Source organism: Tenrec ecaudatus, chromosome 2, assembly GCF_050624435.1.
Source record: "Tenrec ecaudatus isolate mTenEca1 chromosome 2, mTenEca1.hap1, whole genome shotgun sequence".
NCBI classification, from domain to species: Eukaryota; Metazoa; Chordata; class Mammalia; order Afrosoricida; family Tenrecidae; genus Tenrec; species Tenrec ecaudatus.
Genome location: NC_134531.1, coordinates 295,064,788 through 295,081,747, shown reverse-complemented (window position 1 = coordinate 295,081,747; position 16,960 = coordinate 295,064,788). Strand labels below are relative to the sequence as shown.

Here is a 16,960-nt window from a genome sequence, read left to right as displayed (position 1 = left end):
CTTATGTCTTGTCTTTTGTTTGCTCCCATGTGTGCTTTAACTTTTTAGATGTGTCTGGCATCCGAAGGGATGAAAATAGAAGAATCAAAGCTAGCCAGAACAAAAGAACCTGGTTGTGGAAGAATTAGAGAACTGGAAAAGGGAAACGAAGAAAGAGAAATAAAAATGGAGAAAAGAGAGGACGCCAACTTGCAGAAGGACACAGAATTTGAAAAATCCGCTAAAGACAATGCCAGAGATCCGAAGGACGTCAGAAATGTTGATGTGCCGCAAGTGGATGACATGAAAGCTATAAAAACAGAAGATCCCAAAGAAACGAAAAAGGAGGAATTCGAGGAAGATCAAAAGAGTAGTCTTTTCCCTGATTTTTCATACTCGGCCAGTAGCAAGATCATCATAAGTGATGTTCCTACTCGCAAGGATCACGTGTGCCACCCTCATGGAATCATGATCATTGATGAGCCCACGGCAGTAAACAAACCCGAAAAGCTGAAGAAGAAGAAGAAGAAAAGCAAAGTAGATCGACACGGAAATGACAAGTCCACGCCCAAGAAGACCTGCAAAAAGAGGCAGTCCTCTGAGTCCGACATCGAGAGTGTCGTATACACGATTGAAGCCGTAGCAAAGGGAGACTGGGGCATGGAGAAGCTTGGAGAAGCCCCCCGCAAGAAGGTCCGCCCATCGTCAAGTGGCAAGGCGGGGAGCCTTTTGGATGCCAAGCCACCAAAGAAAAGAGGGAAATCAAGAGAAAAGAAAATGTCAAAGGAGAAGTTCTCAGACACTACCAAAGAGTCAAGACGTCCAGACTTCATTAGTCTTTCTGCCAGCAAGAACATTCCTGGTGAGCTGCCAGAGGGCATGAAAGCAGCACCCTTGACCCCCACGGAGGATGCACTACCAGCCAGCCTTTCAGGGCAGGCCAAGCCCGAGGACAGTGATTGTCACAGGAAGAGCGAGGCGTGTGGCTCCCGGAAATCCGAGAGGTCTTGCAAAGGGGCTCTGTATAAAACCCTGGTGTCCGAGGGCATGCTCGCCTCGCTGAGAGCCAATGTTGACAGAGGTAAGTGGTACCGACCATCCTGGAAAGGGAATACGAAGACCAAGCTGAATCTCTCTGACACCTAGTGCAAGAACAGCCAGCTACCAGAGCAGTCGGCTATCAAAGTTCTCTATGACTTAGCGTACACATCTGTGACTACTTACAGCTTTTCTAGAACCCTTTGGGATATTTGTATTCCCTTTGGAGCTGTAGTACTGAGGAAATAGATACTAAGTAATTCAAACTTTCTTTTGAAGTGGTACTGACTTGCTGCTTATTTAGATACATCCACGTTGAATGGCTGGAGCTTTTCATCTGGGTTTTAAACTGATGGAAAGAAAGATTCCTGAATCAAGCAGGTATGCTTGGTCTAATCTTGACTTTTAGGTTACAGAAGGGAAGAGGTTACCAGGTCCTTTGCACTGGACAGCCAGAGAGATAATTAAAGTGAATGATTTTGGGCAATACATCCAGAAAGCAGTTAGTGTGTGTACTTTTCTTCCATGGAGTGTTTCACATAAAATTCATCTACCTACAAGTCTCCTATCTGGCTAGCGGATGACCTCATGCCTGGGTAATTTGTCTTAAAAGATGTGAGAGTCTTAGTTCCAACAAGCTCTTGGGGGTGCACCCTTCTCCAGGGACGTCATTCCAATGAGCCTTTAAGCACACAAAATTAAAAGCCTTCTCCCCTCCCACCACACCAGAACACTACACACACACACACCTTTCACTAATTTTCAATTGGAAAAGCTAGCAGTCATCATTCTGTCTCTGAAATTACGCAGTATTCGTTGGTTATGACCAGACGACCAGCCTCCAAGACTGTAAGTACAACTGTAAGTCAACAAGAAAGCAAGCGCCTACAGGACTCTAGAGTAGTGAGGGACCTGAGGCACCAGGCCCACCTGCGAAGCAGCTGAGATGATTTACTCCACATCCCAATAAGACAAGCACATCCGTTCTCTTGGCTTTCTCTAGGGAAACGAAGCTCAGGAAAAGGTAATTCCTCTGATCATGAAGGGTGTTGGAGTGATGACATCTGGCCATTTAACCAGAGTGGGAGCAGCAGCGGGAGCAAAAAGGTCAAGAAGACCAAGACAAAGGAAGAGTCTCTCCTTGGGTAAGTGCCTGTGAATGCAGCCTGTTGTGCTGCATAGACCCCAAGTGTGAGCCGCGTTCCCATGTAAAACCTAAGTCACCCAACTCGATGCCCAACACTCAGTATTTTCTTGCTAAAGCATACTAGGGATTATGTAAATCGAGTGTGCCACATGATTGGTACGTTAACTCCGTTGTGTAAGAAAAAAATCATTCACATTTTAAGTATAGTGAAAATATGTATAGCTTAGACTTAAACCTGAGTTTACACCAAGGTTCACTGCGAATTAATGAATGGCAGTGTGTGTGTGTGTGTGTGTGTGTGTGTGTGTGTGTGTGTGTGTGTATCCTGAAGATGCTTTTTCCCATGTGCAGCCGAGGACGGATGTTCGATTAGTATGTCTTCATGACTTGGTCAGGCACACCTTTGTCCTCAAAGAGACCCTTTAGAGAGCTCTCTTGCAACAGATTGTCCCAGTACAGTACCTCATTTGATTTCCTGACTGCTGCTTCCCTGGCAGTCATAGAGTGTGGTTCTGAACGAAATGAAATCTTACAGGCTCCCTATGCCCTCTCTTGACCATGATGGTGCTTATCATTAGGCAGGTTGTGTTACGGTAAGGCATAATCCCCAGGGAAGCCTTTAGTTTTGATCTTCATTGCTAAGTGCTTCAAGTCATCCCTTTCAGCAAGCAAGGTTGTGTCACCTGCTCATCCTGATGTCACGTTCATCCTCAGTTAGTGCAACTTAGTGCTCACAGCAAAGATGACCCTGAATCCCAAGGTGTGCTTGCCCTCAAGCCGTGGTATGTTCAGTTCCCTCACATCCTTAAGAAAACCGGACAGTGAGTAAGTAAAACTGGAGAACGCACACATTCGAATTATGGTGTTGGCAAAGAACATGGACGGCGTCATGGACTGCCAGTGGAACGAGCGAGTCTGTCTTGGAAGCTGTACAGCCAAAATACTCCTAAACGCCAGCGTGGTGGGACCTCATCGCTTACGCTTTGGGCATGTTCCTGGGAGGGTCTAGTCCCTGGAGAAGTACGTCATGCTTGGCAAACAACAGGTTGAGGAAGAAGGAAAGTGCTCCAGGAGATGGACCGACACAGCGGCTGCCCCAGTGAGCTCGAGTAGAGTAACGATTAGGAGGACGGTGCCGGACCAGGCTGTGTTTTATTCTTCTGTGCACAGTGGTGCCGCTAGTCAACACTGACTGTACAGAATCTAACAACAACCACTTTTTATAAGTCTTTTTAAAGGGATGCAAATGCTATGCATTGTGTGTATCACATTTGGTTCATTCGGAAATATTTACATGTGTGTTAGTAGCAAAATCCAGTATTATCCCTTGGAAGTTAGAGTGCTTTAAAGTCTCTTTAATTCCAAGGTCTAGGGGTATCACACAGTGGAAGGGTGGAAATTAGCTCTCTGATATTTTTTATATTCAGATGAAATAATCTAATATCCTTCTTCCTCCCTCATACCTGGAACAATCCAGAGCCGTCCTGATAGTTTTGCTTACGTTATGATTAAACAATGACATGAAAATCATCACATTTGTCATTGTCAAATCACACTTGCAAATGCGGAATTTCTGAAAGCGTGATTGTTGAGCATCTGAGCCAACAAGCTGTGTGTTTTAGAAGAATTGCCAAGGATGCCTTATAGGTCTCTGTGCCAGCAGAGTGGCAGCTCTCCCGGCAGACAGGGTGGAACCAGGGAACACAGACTTTAATGCTTCCCATCAGAAAGTGCCCTGTCACTGCCATTAGGAACTGCCGACACCGTGACAAAGAATGCTTCTACTTTCTGTGAGGAGGAAGAAATATGGAACAATCTTTTTAAAAACTCTGAAAAGGTTTCAGCATGTGAGTTGGATTTGTTTGCGTCGGGGTTTTGTTTTTATCATTTCTGAGGAAGCCACACGTACATAACTGAGAGTGTAGTTTTGCTTCCTTTTTTATTCATTTTATTAGGGGCTCATCCAACTCCTATCACAATCCACACACACATCAGTTGTGTAAAGCACATCTGTACATTCATTGCTCCCATCTTTCTCAAAACACTTGCTCTCCACTGAAGCTCCTCGCATCAGCCCCTCATTTTTCCCTTTCCCTCCCCGTTCCCTCCTCCCTTATGATCCCTTGATAATTTATAAAATAATGTTTTGTCATATCTTGCATTGTCCGACATCTCCCTTCACCTACTTTTCTCTTGTCTGTCTCCCAGGGAGGAGGTCACCTGTAGATCCTTGTAATCGGTTCCCCCTTTCCACTCCACCCTCCCAGTATCGCTCCTCACACCACTGATCCTGAAGGGATCATCCACCCTGGATTCCCTGTGTTTCCAGTTCCTATCTGTACCAGTGTACATCCTCTGGTCTCACCAGATTTGTAAGGCAGAATTGGGATCATGACAGTGGGGGGCAGAGGCAGGGGAGAGGGGCGAGGAAGCATTTAGGAGCTAGAGGAAAGCTCTAGGTTTCATGGTTGCTACAGAGAGTGTAGTTTTTCCGTAGGCTTAAATCAACAGTAAGCCTCAGGAGTTTGTACCCCACTCCTTTTTCAGTCTTAGCTTGTTTGAGTGTGTCTTTGCCTTGTTGGAAAATCCCATTACCGTTCCTGAGCACTGAGAAGTGCCCGTTCCTGCCTTCTCTGAGATTTCTAGGTAAGCATTTAGAAGCATTTTAATGTCCAGAAATGTGCTGTCTAGTCAAATGTTCTTCTTCTCACTGCCTTCAAGTCCCTTCTGACTTAGGGTAACCCCATAGGGCAGGGAAGAGCTGTCCCTGCAGGTTTGCAAGAAGAATTCTTCCAGGAGTAGAAAGCCCTGCCTTTCTCCCAGGCACTGCTGACTGCTGCCCTTGCCAGAAGCAACAGTACCTAACTGCTGTTTTGAGCCCCGGAGTGGGTTGTGTGCAGCAGAATGAGACACTGCCTAGTCCTGCCCCACTAATTCACTGCAGTCAGGAATGTGCTTTCCGCTTTCAGCTCAGTTATGACTTAACAGATCTCGCCAAGAAAACCTTAGATGATGGTCTCTACCCACTTAAGAACTTCAAAGCATATATGCCAAGAAATATATATCAGCATATATAGCAAAAGTGTGTATAAAACTATAGTCATCAATGAAAGATTGAGCATTAGCTAGTAGATTCAGCATCTGCTCCCTATTTCCCAGCCGCCCCGGTGGTATAGTGCACTACATGGTGGGCAGCAATTCAAACCCACCAGCTGCCATCAGTGTTAATAGTTTCTGTAACTGAATGAGAAAAGGCGGCTGTATTAGGTAAGGGACATTTCTCAATCCCCAGCGCCACCCGCTAGCTCAGCGGTTCGCAGCCTTCCTAATGCCTTGAGCCTTTCATACAGTTCCTCATGTGGTGGTGACCCCTAACCATAAAATTATTTTCGCCGCTACTTCATCACGGTGATTTTGCTACTGCTGTGAATTGGGTGACACCTGTGAAAGCGTCATTTGACACACACCCCCAAAGGGGTCGCAACCCACAGGTTGAGAACCGCTGCTCTAGCTGCTCTGAAAGAACTTTGAGATCACACATTTCTTTTGACACTGAGGGTCTTGTTTTTGCTCCACAACTCTTGCACATAATCCAAAACCAGGAAGGCTTTAGGTAGAAATACATCTGAATATTCCTTAGCTACCACCCTGATACATTAGCTTCACATAAGACTGTAGACAAAGCTGTTTATCTCTTCCCAGTATGACCTCAATTTTCCAGACAGAGCATAGGGATTCTCCTTCAACTCCTCCATCCGTCTGGGTTGTATCTTCGATGAATAAGCCTCACTAAGTAAAAGCCAGCGGCCAGCATTGGATCCAGCAGGCAAGCCGCCACTGCTATGTGGTGGCCATAGAGACAGTCAGAAGTAATCCAAGAATTGCCTGGCGCTGATGGTGGCTTTTCTGAAGTCATTTGTGGTTGGAGTGAATGCCGTGTCTGCCCGTGTGCTTACTGAAAACTCGCTTAGTTTCACGCGTTCCGTGTTTTATCCTCTTCCAGGTCAGCCATCCAGAATTTTTCCTTTAGTAGTCCAAGATTCCGTTTGTATTTGGTTTGTGTCTATGTGATTGTTAATCAAACACTAGCTACTAATTTAAAAATAAAATTAGAGTCTGCATCATGGCCAAACGACAAGTAGCCCAGCTTTCCAGCGTGTACATATACAGGTGTGCATGACTTAATGTTCACAGTATGGTCTGTGAAAGCGGTCACTGTGGGATATGTCCCTGGGGTGTGGGGCTCACAGGCCAGTGTGCTGGGGGGCCTGCCACGCACGCAACACACAGCCTGAACAGCGCCTGCTTTGGACGAACCAAGCCAGCTGCAAGTAGGGCCTCCTCGCCATCACTAAGGAGGAGGTACTGCAGGCCAAGGGAGGTGAGGGCAGAGTCAGGGCAGAGACACCAGGCACATACCTGTCCATTGGCATCTTATAAAAATCACACTGGACAAAATTTGAGGATTAGACCTGAGTCCCAGGAGCTGAGGGGGATCAGGGGCGGGAATGTGGAGGCTGCCAAACTACACACAGCATGGAGACCGAAGTGAAACTCCAGCCTCACTCAGACCCTCAGACTTGAATACCCCAGGCCATGGACATGTATGTAATTGGGCATTTTCCAAACAGACACTAAGCAACTGGTGCCTGGATATTAATCTCTAGAATGAGCAGCTGTCTTTGTACTATCTTTTGGGAAGCATTATCATACCAATTAAAACCATGGCAAGTGTTCCTTGTCAAAGATAGTCTGATATTTTCGGTGATGTTTCTACGTTTCTAGACAACCTCATCTCTCAGGTGGGTTGACTGAGTAGTAAACTTTCTCCAACTAGAAAGATGTGTGGGTTTCTCCCCTGCCCGCCCCACGCCCCTATCCACAGAATTGACTTAGCAATGTTCTAATCAGCTATCAAATGGATGATCTAGAAAGATAGCTGGTATCATTTTCCTTTCAAGTAGTTGCTTCCTGCGCTGATCGGTTTCCACTTTTCTCCCCCACTTCTATTAGCTCGACAAAGCTGGATGAAGAATTTGAAAGAAAGTTCAACAGCCTCCCACAGTACAGTCCTGTCACATTTGACCGGAAATATGCACCTGTCCCAAGGAAGAAGAAGAAGACGGGGAGCCTGTCCTCAGAACTGACTAAAACCAGCAAAGGTGAGATGTGTGCTCAGTCTCCCTGATGTGGACACAGAGCCTCCGCCGAGCCCTCTGCTGAAGGTCTGCAGCAGCTCTTGCTAGACATAGACTTGCATTGAGAATTGAGACCGCAGCAACTTAGGACTTCAGGTCGCGGTCCCAGATGATCTGGGCCCCTGACTCTCTCTCCTCTTTCTCTCTGCCCTCTGCCTTCCCAAATCTGTTCAACCTCTGCCCTTTGGCCTCTCGACTTGGAGATTTGCACTAAAAGTTGGAGTCCAGCGTTCTCTGAAACATTATGTGTAGTCTTTTGCCTTCTGCCCTCCAGAATTCTAATTTGGTAAGTCAAGCTTTATCTAATCAGAAAGTGCTGGCTGACTCCGCTTTGGCTCTGGCCTATAGCTACAGAAGGCTGGACTTGGATTTGCTTGATGTAAGTAGTGTGGGAAAATGAAAATAAAACTCTTCAGACTACTACCTCTCTCTCTCTCTCTCTCTCTCTCTCTATATATATATATATATATATATATATATATATATATATATATATATATATATATATATATATGGCTTAGATTTAGAAAATTTACTCCTCTCTTGCATATATCAGGAAAGCTTATAAAATTGTCAACACGACTTACTTGATTCTCAGCATTCAACCGGGGCAGTCCTGTCATCCAGAGTGGGTGGGTCAAGAGTGTGGGGGCCTCCTCGGTGGTCTCAACAACTGGGGTCACTTTGAATTTTATGGGCAGGAGACAGGAGGCAAACTATCTGACTCTTCTCAAGGTTGTTAAGCATAAGGAAGGATTGCCCCACCCACCCACCTGAAAAATGTGAAAGGTCTGAGCCACATGCCCTGCAAGGACAGGGAGTGGCTAGAGGCAGGCCTGGGAGGACAGATCTGTGGTTGCTGTCAGGATTCCATTTTGAACAGAATTTTATGAAAGAGTTCTTATCATTACCCTGCAGGAAAATGGCTGCCTCTCATCAAATCAGATGTATTCTTTGATTTTGTGCATTTTGGATAGAAGACTAGATAGTAATAGATGACTCTTGAAATTACAGATGTGTACATATTTCTTTAAATCTTTGATTTTAGTAATCCTGGGTAATTAAATGAGTATTAGTGAGAAGGGGCAATTCCATGGATTGCGTACGCACTAGGGAAAATTATGATTTCTTCTCTAAAGAAATTTAAACCTAATAAAATGATTCTTTTTAAAGAAAAGAAAAAAACAGTCACTTATTCTGTCAACTCCTCGAATGGGAGGTGACAGAATAAGAGACTTTATGGCAAAATTGAATAGGGATGGTGTGCACACACAGGGACCAAATGCAGAAACAGAGGATTGGACTTTCACATTCACAAGATCACCAGTGACTACCACGGAAAAAGAATAGTTAACAATGCACTGTCAGTCAAATAAAAATCCTTGCTGATTAAAAAATAAGAAGAAAGAAACTTAAGCCTTTCTCTCTAGAGACCCAAAAACTCCTCTGCACTGAAATGGACACAACACAAGTGGGTCGCTTTGAGACCCGTGTCTCAAAAGACAGAACGCTAAAGAAAAGTGACTCTTCCCGATAGAGGGACATAGATAAGTCATTTCAGAATTAGCTCATTTTTCCTCTGTGCTTAATAAAAACAAGCTCACTGAAAACAGAACTGCCTCAGAAATGGTGTATCCCCAAGCCTGCGCGTCTGGCGCCATGAAGGAGGGTGTTGTCAGGACCTTCCAGGGTGAGCAGGAAGGAACCAGAGAAGACAGGCGATGGGTAGCTGGGCACATTGGTGGACAGCCAAGTGAGGGACAGTCTGGGCACTAAAGAGGTATGTCAACAAGCAGAGTAGTCCAGAGGTACCTGGCACCTTGAGCTCTCACCGTGCTGAGGTTGAAAGTGGCTGATAAACACCTGACAAGCTAATAAAATGGAGTAGAATAGGCTGATGGGAAGAATAGATTCTCTTTTCTTTCGCTCCTTGGACTTTGAGGCATTGAGTGTAGAGCTGGGAAGCTGACAGAATTATTTATCTGGCAGTGTAACAATAGATTTATGTTTGTAAAGCTGTAAAACCCGAAAGTTAGGATCTATTTTCATGAGCCCTTCTCTTGGGTCTTGCTTGTCTGTTACATGATTTTCTCCTCCCAGCTGAGATTAGCAGTATTTCTTTTGATGTGAAATAGCTTCTTCGAGGTTTGGATTATGCTTCTTACAGTATCATCTTAACTCTCCCTTTACACCTCTCCAGCCACCGTCATTGGCTTTGTCACAACATAGCAATATATAGGTTAGGGGGAAGTCTTCCCAGACTAGCTTTTTCTCTGCATCCTCACAGAGGAGGATGCAATTAGATCAAAGCATAAATTAAATACTATCGCCTGTATTTAGCAAACTGAAGAAAATAGTCTTTGTGGCTGATGATAATCTAGCATCAGCAGCACCCGTGTACTAGCCTACAAGTTATTAATGAAATTATCATACCAGCTGTGCTGTAATTGCCTGATCTTTAGGGGATAGAGAAGATTGTTTTCTTAGACTCTAGACCCTTTGTACCTTTGCATAATGATTTGTTCAAAGCAAACATTGTGTTAGCAGAGCATGAGTTCATTAGTTAAAAGAGCATGTGTTCATAGGAAACCTTATTCCTCCACTAACTGTACCATTTGTGCCTGTTGCTTTCCCCTTTTCCTTGTTTGGCATCCGTTTCATTTCCCCATCTCCTACTGAATTTCTCTTTAGATACTTCAAGTTGTGTAAAAAAGATAATGTTTCTGAAATGTAACGTCTTGAAGACATGGCGTGTATTTATTTATTCAGTTCCATGTCTCGGAAGCATTGTACTTGCTTGGGTTGGCACCTGTTTTCCCCAGTCTCCTTGGTTTCTATCTATATTTCTTTGTCATCTCTTCTCTCTTCCACTAGTTCGCCAACCACCTCTGCTGCCCACCCCGCTCCCCTGTACGTAATGATTTTTTTTTCTCGAAATTACAATGAAAATATCTTTAAATGCCATCTTCTAGTAAGGTTTGGGTTACGGCAGTGCCAGTGCATAATGATTTAGGAATAAAATTTCCCTTGGCTTCCATGAGCAAATTATCTAGGAAACCGCAATCCATCTAGCTCACCATGCCATTCAGGTAAAGCACCCCATTCTTAACGTATTTCTTGGTTATCTCTGTTATTTCTACATGTTTTTAAATGAAAACTGTATGTCTACATTTGATTGTAACTCCTTAAAAGATTTGTTTTCAGCATAATCATAATCTTAAGTATACAGTTAATGTATGAAATACTGTTTATTAAAGAATCAGAAGTCAGAGTTCTCTGCAGAATAGTAATTCTCAAACAATGGAGGGTCATGGAGGTCTAGCAGACTTGAGTACCACTCAGAGTATTTAAATTATGGCCCATCTTGACCCCTGACCTTCCTTCTCTTTATCTCTTCTCTCTCCTCATGCTGTTTGTTCCTTGGCTCATTGCCGATTATACTCTTGAACTTTCTCTGTCTCTTTTCTTCTCCTCCTAATCCACATCCTTGTTGTGAGATGGACATTTCAAATAGGTTAGGAATTTGACATGTTGACCAAAAAACCCACAGTGGTAATAAAGGGAGCAGGTTGATACAATGAAAGGTTGAAGACAAGGCCCTATTTGGGACAGTTGGGCTGTTCTCCCTGTATCTTGGCCCAGACCTCTTTGTGAGTCTGCATTGTCACCACTTTTTCAGGAATGTGGTGAAGGCATGACTGCAGACACAGAGCTATACCTAGAAAAATCCTGAATTTCCTCACAAGGTGCATGGTTCAAACACAAGAAAGGGCCCTGTGCCATTCCAAAGAACCTTAGCTGTAGCGTAGCTGATTGACTCCGTGAGCATATCCAAGTCAGCAAATCTGTATGTGTGCCCAACACGCAGACAGGACCGCTTTACTGTGGATTATCACAGCGAGATTTCGTTGATTACTTGTGACTGTGTTCATTATGAAAGTGACACTATAGAACAAAATCCTTGCTCCTTTAAGAGCTTAAAAGCATATAACTATAGAACCTTGACATAAGACACTACCATTAGAGCCATGGCTGTCCTTTGTTTCCATTCTAAAGACTCCACTAGGTGCCCTTGAGTTATCACCAACAAATGGCGACCCACTGTGAACCCATAGAACTGTGCTCCACAGGGTTTGGAATGGCTGGGAGCTTTTTTGGAAGTAGTTGGGCAGGCTCTTCTGAGGCTTTCCGGCACTCCAACTTGTAACCTTTTCAGTTAGCTGAATGTGTGAGCCGTTTGTATTGTTCAAGGGCCCCCATCCGTGGAGCAAGGCTCACTTACTTCACCTTGACCTAGCAAAAGTATCACACCAGATTAACACGGAAAAGGACTCAGTGTCACTACAGCTCCTCACACAAAAGAGACTTATTGCATAGCAATTCATGAGCTGCATTAATCTCTTGGAAAGAAAATTGCTAATGTCTTTATGGCACCCCTTTTATCCTGTTTATGGCTTGCCTCACTACTTGTCCACCAACTGTGAAATTGAGATGCAAACGAGACTGATAAATTTCAAAATACGGGCCATCCGGCCCCAAAGCCTAAGTGCGTGGTGTGCCAGCATGAACCGCATCCGGCTAATTTCTAAAGTGAAGGTAATTCAGTTTCACTGGCTACTTGATTAGCCTGCTACTGTTAGGTTTCTGGGATAGCTTTGTCTCATTCTTGCTTCTCAACTGCTGAAAGGATTCAAGGGACATAGCATTCTTGTAAATCCAAGTAACGTTTTTTTAAAACATGAAAAATGATTTATTTTTGTAAATAATATTTAGTTGTTTACATCTGAATACAATGATAGTTTATTTTCTGAGTGTTTTATTATTTTTTTAATCATTTTACTGGGGGCTTGTACAATTCTTATCACAATCCATTTATACATCCATGTGTCAAGCACTTTTATACATTTGTTGCCATCATCATTCTCAAAACATTTGCATTCTACTTGAACCCTTGATAATTTATAAATTATTATTATTATTATTTTGTCATATCTTATACTGTCCAATGTCTCCCGTCACCCACTTTCCTGTTGTCCGTCCCCAAGAAGGAGGTTATGTGTAGATCCCTGTAATCAGTTCCCCCTTTCCACGCCAGTGTCAGGTATGACAGCCTCAGATATCTATGGAAAGCGTGCAAAGCCGTATAGCGGGGGCCGTGCGGGAAAGTTGGCAACTGAAAATGGCTGCTTCAGGGGAGCATGAAAAACCATGTGGAAAATGGCCAGAAAGTGGGGTCCTGGAACCAAAAAAAAAGCCAGTGTGCGCTCCCTTGAGGGCGTGCACATGCGCACTTCTCACAGGGTAGAGATTCCACGCTTTGACCTGCAAGAGTGACCTTGAGAGAGGGCCGGGCCGTGGCTTGCCCTCAGTCTGCTATTTATTTCCCTATCCCCACTAGCCGGAGGGGTGTACTTGAGGGTTTGGGCAGATCTTAGCGGGTGAGTTCAGGCACATGTGTGAGGTAATGTCACTGGCGCCTAATGGGAGTGGGTGCCCACCTTGATTTCCACTTGGGCTTGGGTGACCTGGATGCTGGGCAGGCTCAGCTTTGGATTGCCCCCATGGGTGTCTAACGCGGGCCTGACTTCTTTGCAACCCCTGTATTAAGGGACGGGCCGCTAACTTTTGTTTAGCATTGCCATTTGGTGGGGACAACCCCTTTAGCCCTCCTCTTTCTCCCTCTCAATACCATCCATCCAAATGACACGTTCTCTTTGCCGATACTCACCACTCAAGAGTTGGAGCTGCACAAGTTAGGACTGCATTCTTCCATCCCCTCTCAAACAGGCAATGCCCAGGCTCTCTGCTGGCTCTCCCTGCGCCCTGTGGGCTCAGTCATTCACCAGAAGGACTGGCAGAACTCACTTAGACCACAGGTGCTGACCCACCCACTTACCAGAAAGCTTACAAGCACACAGCGGGCTCGGGCAAGGGCTGGAAAAGATTATGGCCAACTGGTCTTCCCTGTCCCCAGGCGTGTGCCATGCTCTTCAGTACATGCGCTTGCCAAGCACAAAGAAGTCCCATATCTCTAAATCTTTGCATAGCCATGAGCCTTTGATGCATAGTTAAGATGGAATGTAACTAGCAAGCTCCCCCTCTCCCTTTCTCAGATTTGTTGACAAGGTTGGGCCACCAGGTCCCAGTTCATTTACACATGTTTAGTGTTGCCTGAAGGTTTTAGAAAACTCAGCATCTTGATTGCTAAGGAATTCCATGGTCTTTGTAGAAACCAGAGGCAAAATGCCCAGTCTAGTTCTTTGTCCCACAGGGACCTAGTAAGAGCCTGCAGGGCTGCCGCATTCTGTGCTTTTTGTCTTAAGGAGACAGATGTTGGTAGACAGACTGAGGCTGTTTGGTAGTAAAGGGGGTGAAAAAAGAAAGCATGAGATGTAGCCTGAATGACGATTGTTGAACGTTTATTTTCTCCGTGATTCAATCTCACCTGATTTTCTCTGCTCTCATCTTTTCCTTCATGAGCTCGTCTATGTTATATGATAACTAAGGCAAAAGGCAGGTGCGCGTACCATACTGGCAAGCAGAAATAATTTTAAAAAGGACTCTGCTCTTAATTCTAAAATTGCTGCCTTTCGGGGACTGCATTTATATCTTATCTCTTACTCAAGCTTCTCAGTGTGGCACCGTCTTGTCTGAAATTGTCATTAACATAGGTTTGTTTTATAGCTACAGTTCGGTGGGATAGAAGAAGGAAGTTTTAAAATGTCTATTAGTAGAGAGTAAATTTACAAAAGCTCTTCTGTCTACAAAATCACTCCAGTTTTTTTCTTTTTTCAATGTTAGAGGCAGTGGGTTCTACCTTTAGTTGAATTGTATTGGTTCGATTTCTGAGTGTGATTGGGTGTGAAAAAGTGAACCATTTTCTTCTCTCTTGACACATCGCTGTCCACCAAAACTTTCCTTTTCGGAACCACTTCTTTATGCAGAAATCACTCTTTCTGTGAGCCAATGCCTTTTTATATTATTTGTCTACAGTTAAATCTCTAGGACCCTTTGATCCTAAGAGGCCTCAGCATTGCTTTTGTTTGCTTCTATATCCATTTTCCACGATGGCCCGTGTATCTTCCAGATGTATCTGCTTGCAGTTGCCTGAGTTGTAGAAAATGTGCATAAGGCCCTGATTGTAGATGGATCATAGAGAACACCTGGAAACTATCTGTATGCTATACTTCCTTTGTATTTGTTCAGTGGTTTCTCTTATGGCTCATCTTCTCCCCAAAGAAACAAACAAGGAAACATTTTCTAATTCCATTACAAACCACCAGCAGTCAGTTCAGAGGTGCTTGCTCTGGGTTATATGGTGTGATGTCCTGGTGTAGGCATGGAAAACACTTGCACAGCTTTATAAGATCAGTAATGACAGCAGCTACGTGACTTCTTGAGTTCAAACTTTATTCCCTTACTGCTCTACGAGCTTTTATTTGTTAATGCAAAAAATACTTATTGGGAGCCAGCCATGTGCTGAGAAACCTTCTCGGCATTTAGAATATCTCTGAACAAGAGCAACCTGCTGCCACCCAGGAGGTTATTTTATGGCCTGGGGACCAGGCAATAAGTAAGACTAAGCAACAAGTAAAGTGTGTATAGGACGTTAGACAGTGAGACCTACTATGGGGAAATGCGATTTGCTAGAGCAACCAGGCAGGAGATCAGCAAGAAAGTAGGAGACTTGAGCCACACTGCAAACCCACTCACCCTAATGCATCTGTAAAACATTCTGCCCAACAACAGCAAGATATCCAGCAGTTTGCCCTCATAAAATACTACCCCTTAGGGGCTCTGGAACGATGGAGGGGACAGGGACTGTGAAAGCAAATACCTTTATACTTTATCCTGGATTATGGTGAGTGTATTAAAGTCTTTAATTCCAGGGGGCACTGAGTAATGCTTTTCTCTGAAAGGAGCAGTAGGCCAGGTAAGTTTGGGACACTATGGCGTACGCTTTTCTCAAATGCTCATGGGACATTCTTAAAACAAACAAAATGCCTAAATAGATACATGTTTTTCTTTCACTTCCCTCGAGGCGAGTCCATTTCCAACTCTAGTGACCACAGGAGCAGAGTAGAGCTGCTCCATGGGTTTTCCAAGAAATTGACTCTCTACTAGCATAGGAAGCCTCATCTTCCTCCTGAGGAGCAGCTGGTGGTTTCAAGCTGCTGACCTTGTTATCAGTCCCGCTTGTAACTCACTACACTACCAGAGCTTTTCAGTGTATACAAAAGAATTAAAATAATCCTCTTTTTGTATGTTGCCTAACTGCACTGGAATGAAATTAGTAGCCAGTGAAAAAAATATGGGAAACCCCGACATGTGTGAAAATGAGAACCACACACTCCTAAGTAACTGATAGGAACAGACTCAGTCGTTGCTGATGAGGACGACACTGATGAGAAAAGGGCCTGGGCCTGGAGAGCGGTACCAGGGAAACCTGTTCCAGCTCCGCAGTGCACCTGCTCGTTCTTGGAGGGTAGCAAAGACTGCTCCATGATCATTTTGCTGGGAATCCTTTCCCGATTCACCCTCCAGCCCTGATCTCGGCCCGTCAGATTTCTTTATGTTCTGCCATCTCAGTGAGCGTCTCAAAGGGACATGATTTGAGTCCCTGGAGGCTACCAACACTGCAGTTTCGAGACGGTGTAAAGCAGAGCGCAGAGATCTTGAGGAAAGAGCTAGAAGCAAGCACCGCCATTAGAAAAGATGGGGGAGGGTAGGTTGAGAGAGCATTACTTCACATTTTGCAGCTTTTGTTTAATAAAGGCTTCTAGGATTTTGAAGTAACACCTTTTTTTCACTTGCCCTGGTATAGTGACAGTGTGAAGTCTAAGCAGAGTAGGGGTCTTTTATATGCAAATCAGCTTTACCACTGGGACTATAAGAATTTTCCATGATCAACTCATTTGCTTCCCATCCAAGTGGTAGCTTGCAGTTTTGCATAGGGTGGTCAGGAGATGGTTCCACGGAGCTTCGGTGTGTGTGTGTGTGTGTGTGTGTGTGTGTGTGTGTGTGTGTGTGTAAGAGAATTTTCTAGCAATGGTTACAGTTGTCCATGGGGCTTAAAGCAGGAGTGAGACTGCATGGGCTGAGGACAGTCAGTATGCAGTGAAGCATAGAGAGGCTGGAGGAGAAGAGCGCGTTGGAAATAGTAGGGGATGATGACGTAGAGGTATTGAATCTCTGAATCAAACCTATCTTTTTTCCTTCTTAAGAACACTGGCTTCCAGAAGATGTGTGGCACAGAAGGGGGTCAGGTTAGACTGAGTCATCAGGGTGTAGCTTGTGACCGGAGCCATCACCAGGTGACTGATAACAGACTAGACAGGAGGTCAACATTCCAAGTGAGAACATTCCAAAATTCAGAGATCAGGGAGGAGAGGAGGAAACCCAGCACGGGGATTAGGGAGGGTGGTGTCCTTCAAGCCAACTGTTGTTTCACCACATACCCCACCCCCCATCAAGGTGCACACACCTTTAAAGATGGTGCTCCTACCTCTTGAGCCTCTCCAGAAACAATTCTACGGTCTTCTCTATTTACAGCACGCTAAAATAGCAGTTTGGGCATTGACTAGGACTACAAATCGAG

At 44.5% G+C, this 16,960-nt stretch overlaps 1 protein-coding gene across 13 annotated transcripts in view; it reads left to right on the top strand.

Annotated features, from left to right (window-relative positions):
* BBX (BBX high mobility group box domain containing) overlaps positions 1-16,960 on the top strand; it is a 337,134-nt gene that overhangs the window by 295,208 nt on the left and 24,966 nt on the right. For all 13 annotated transcript variants that reach the window (XM_075542577.1, XM_075542574.1, XM_075542579.1 and 10 more), the window contains 3 exons: positions 49-1,060; positions 2,021-2,162; positions 7,178-7,326. In XM_075542577.1, coding sequence (XP_075398692.1) covers positions 49-1,060; positions 2,021-2,162; positions 7,178-7,326 — 1,303 coding nt within the window. The remainder of the gene's footprint in view (positions 1-48; positions 1,061-2,020; positions 2,163-7,177; positions 7,327-16,960) is intronic.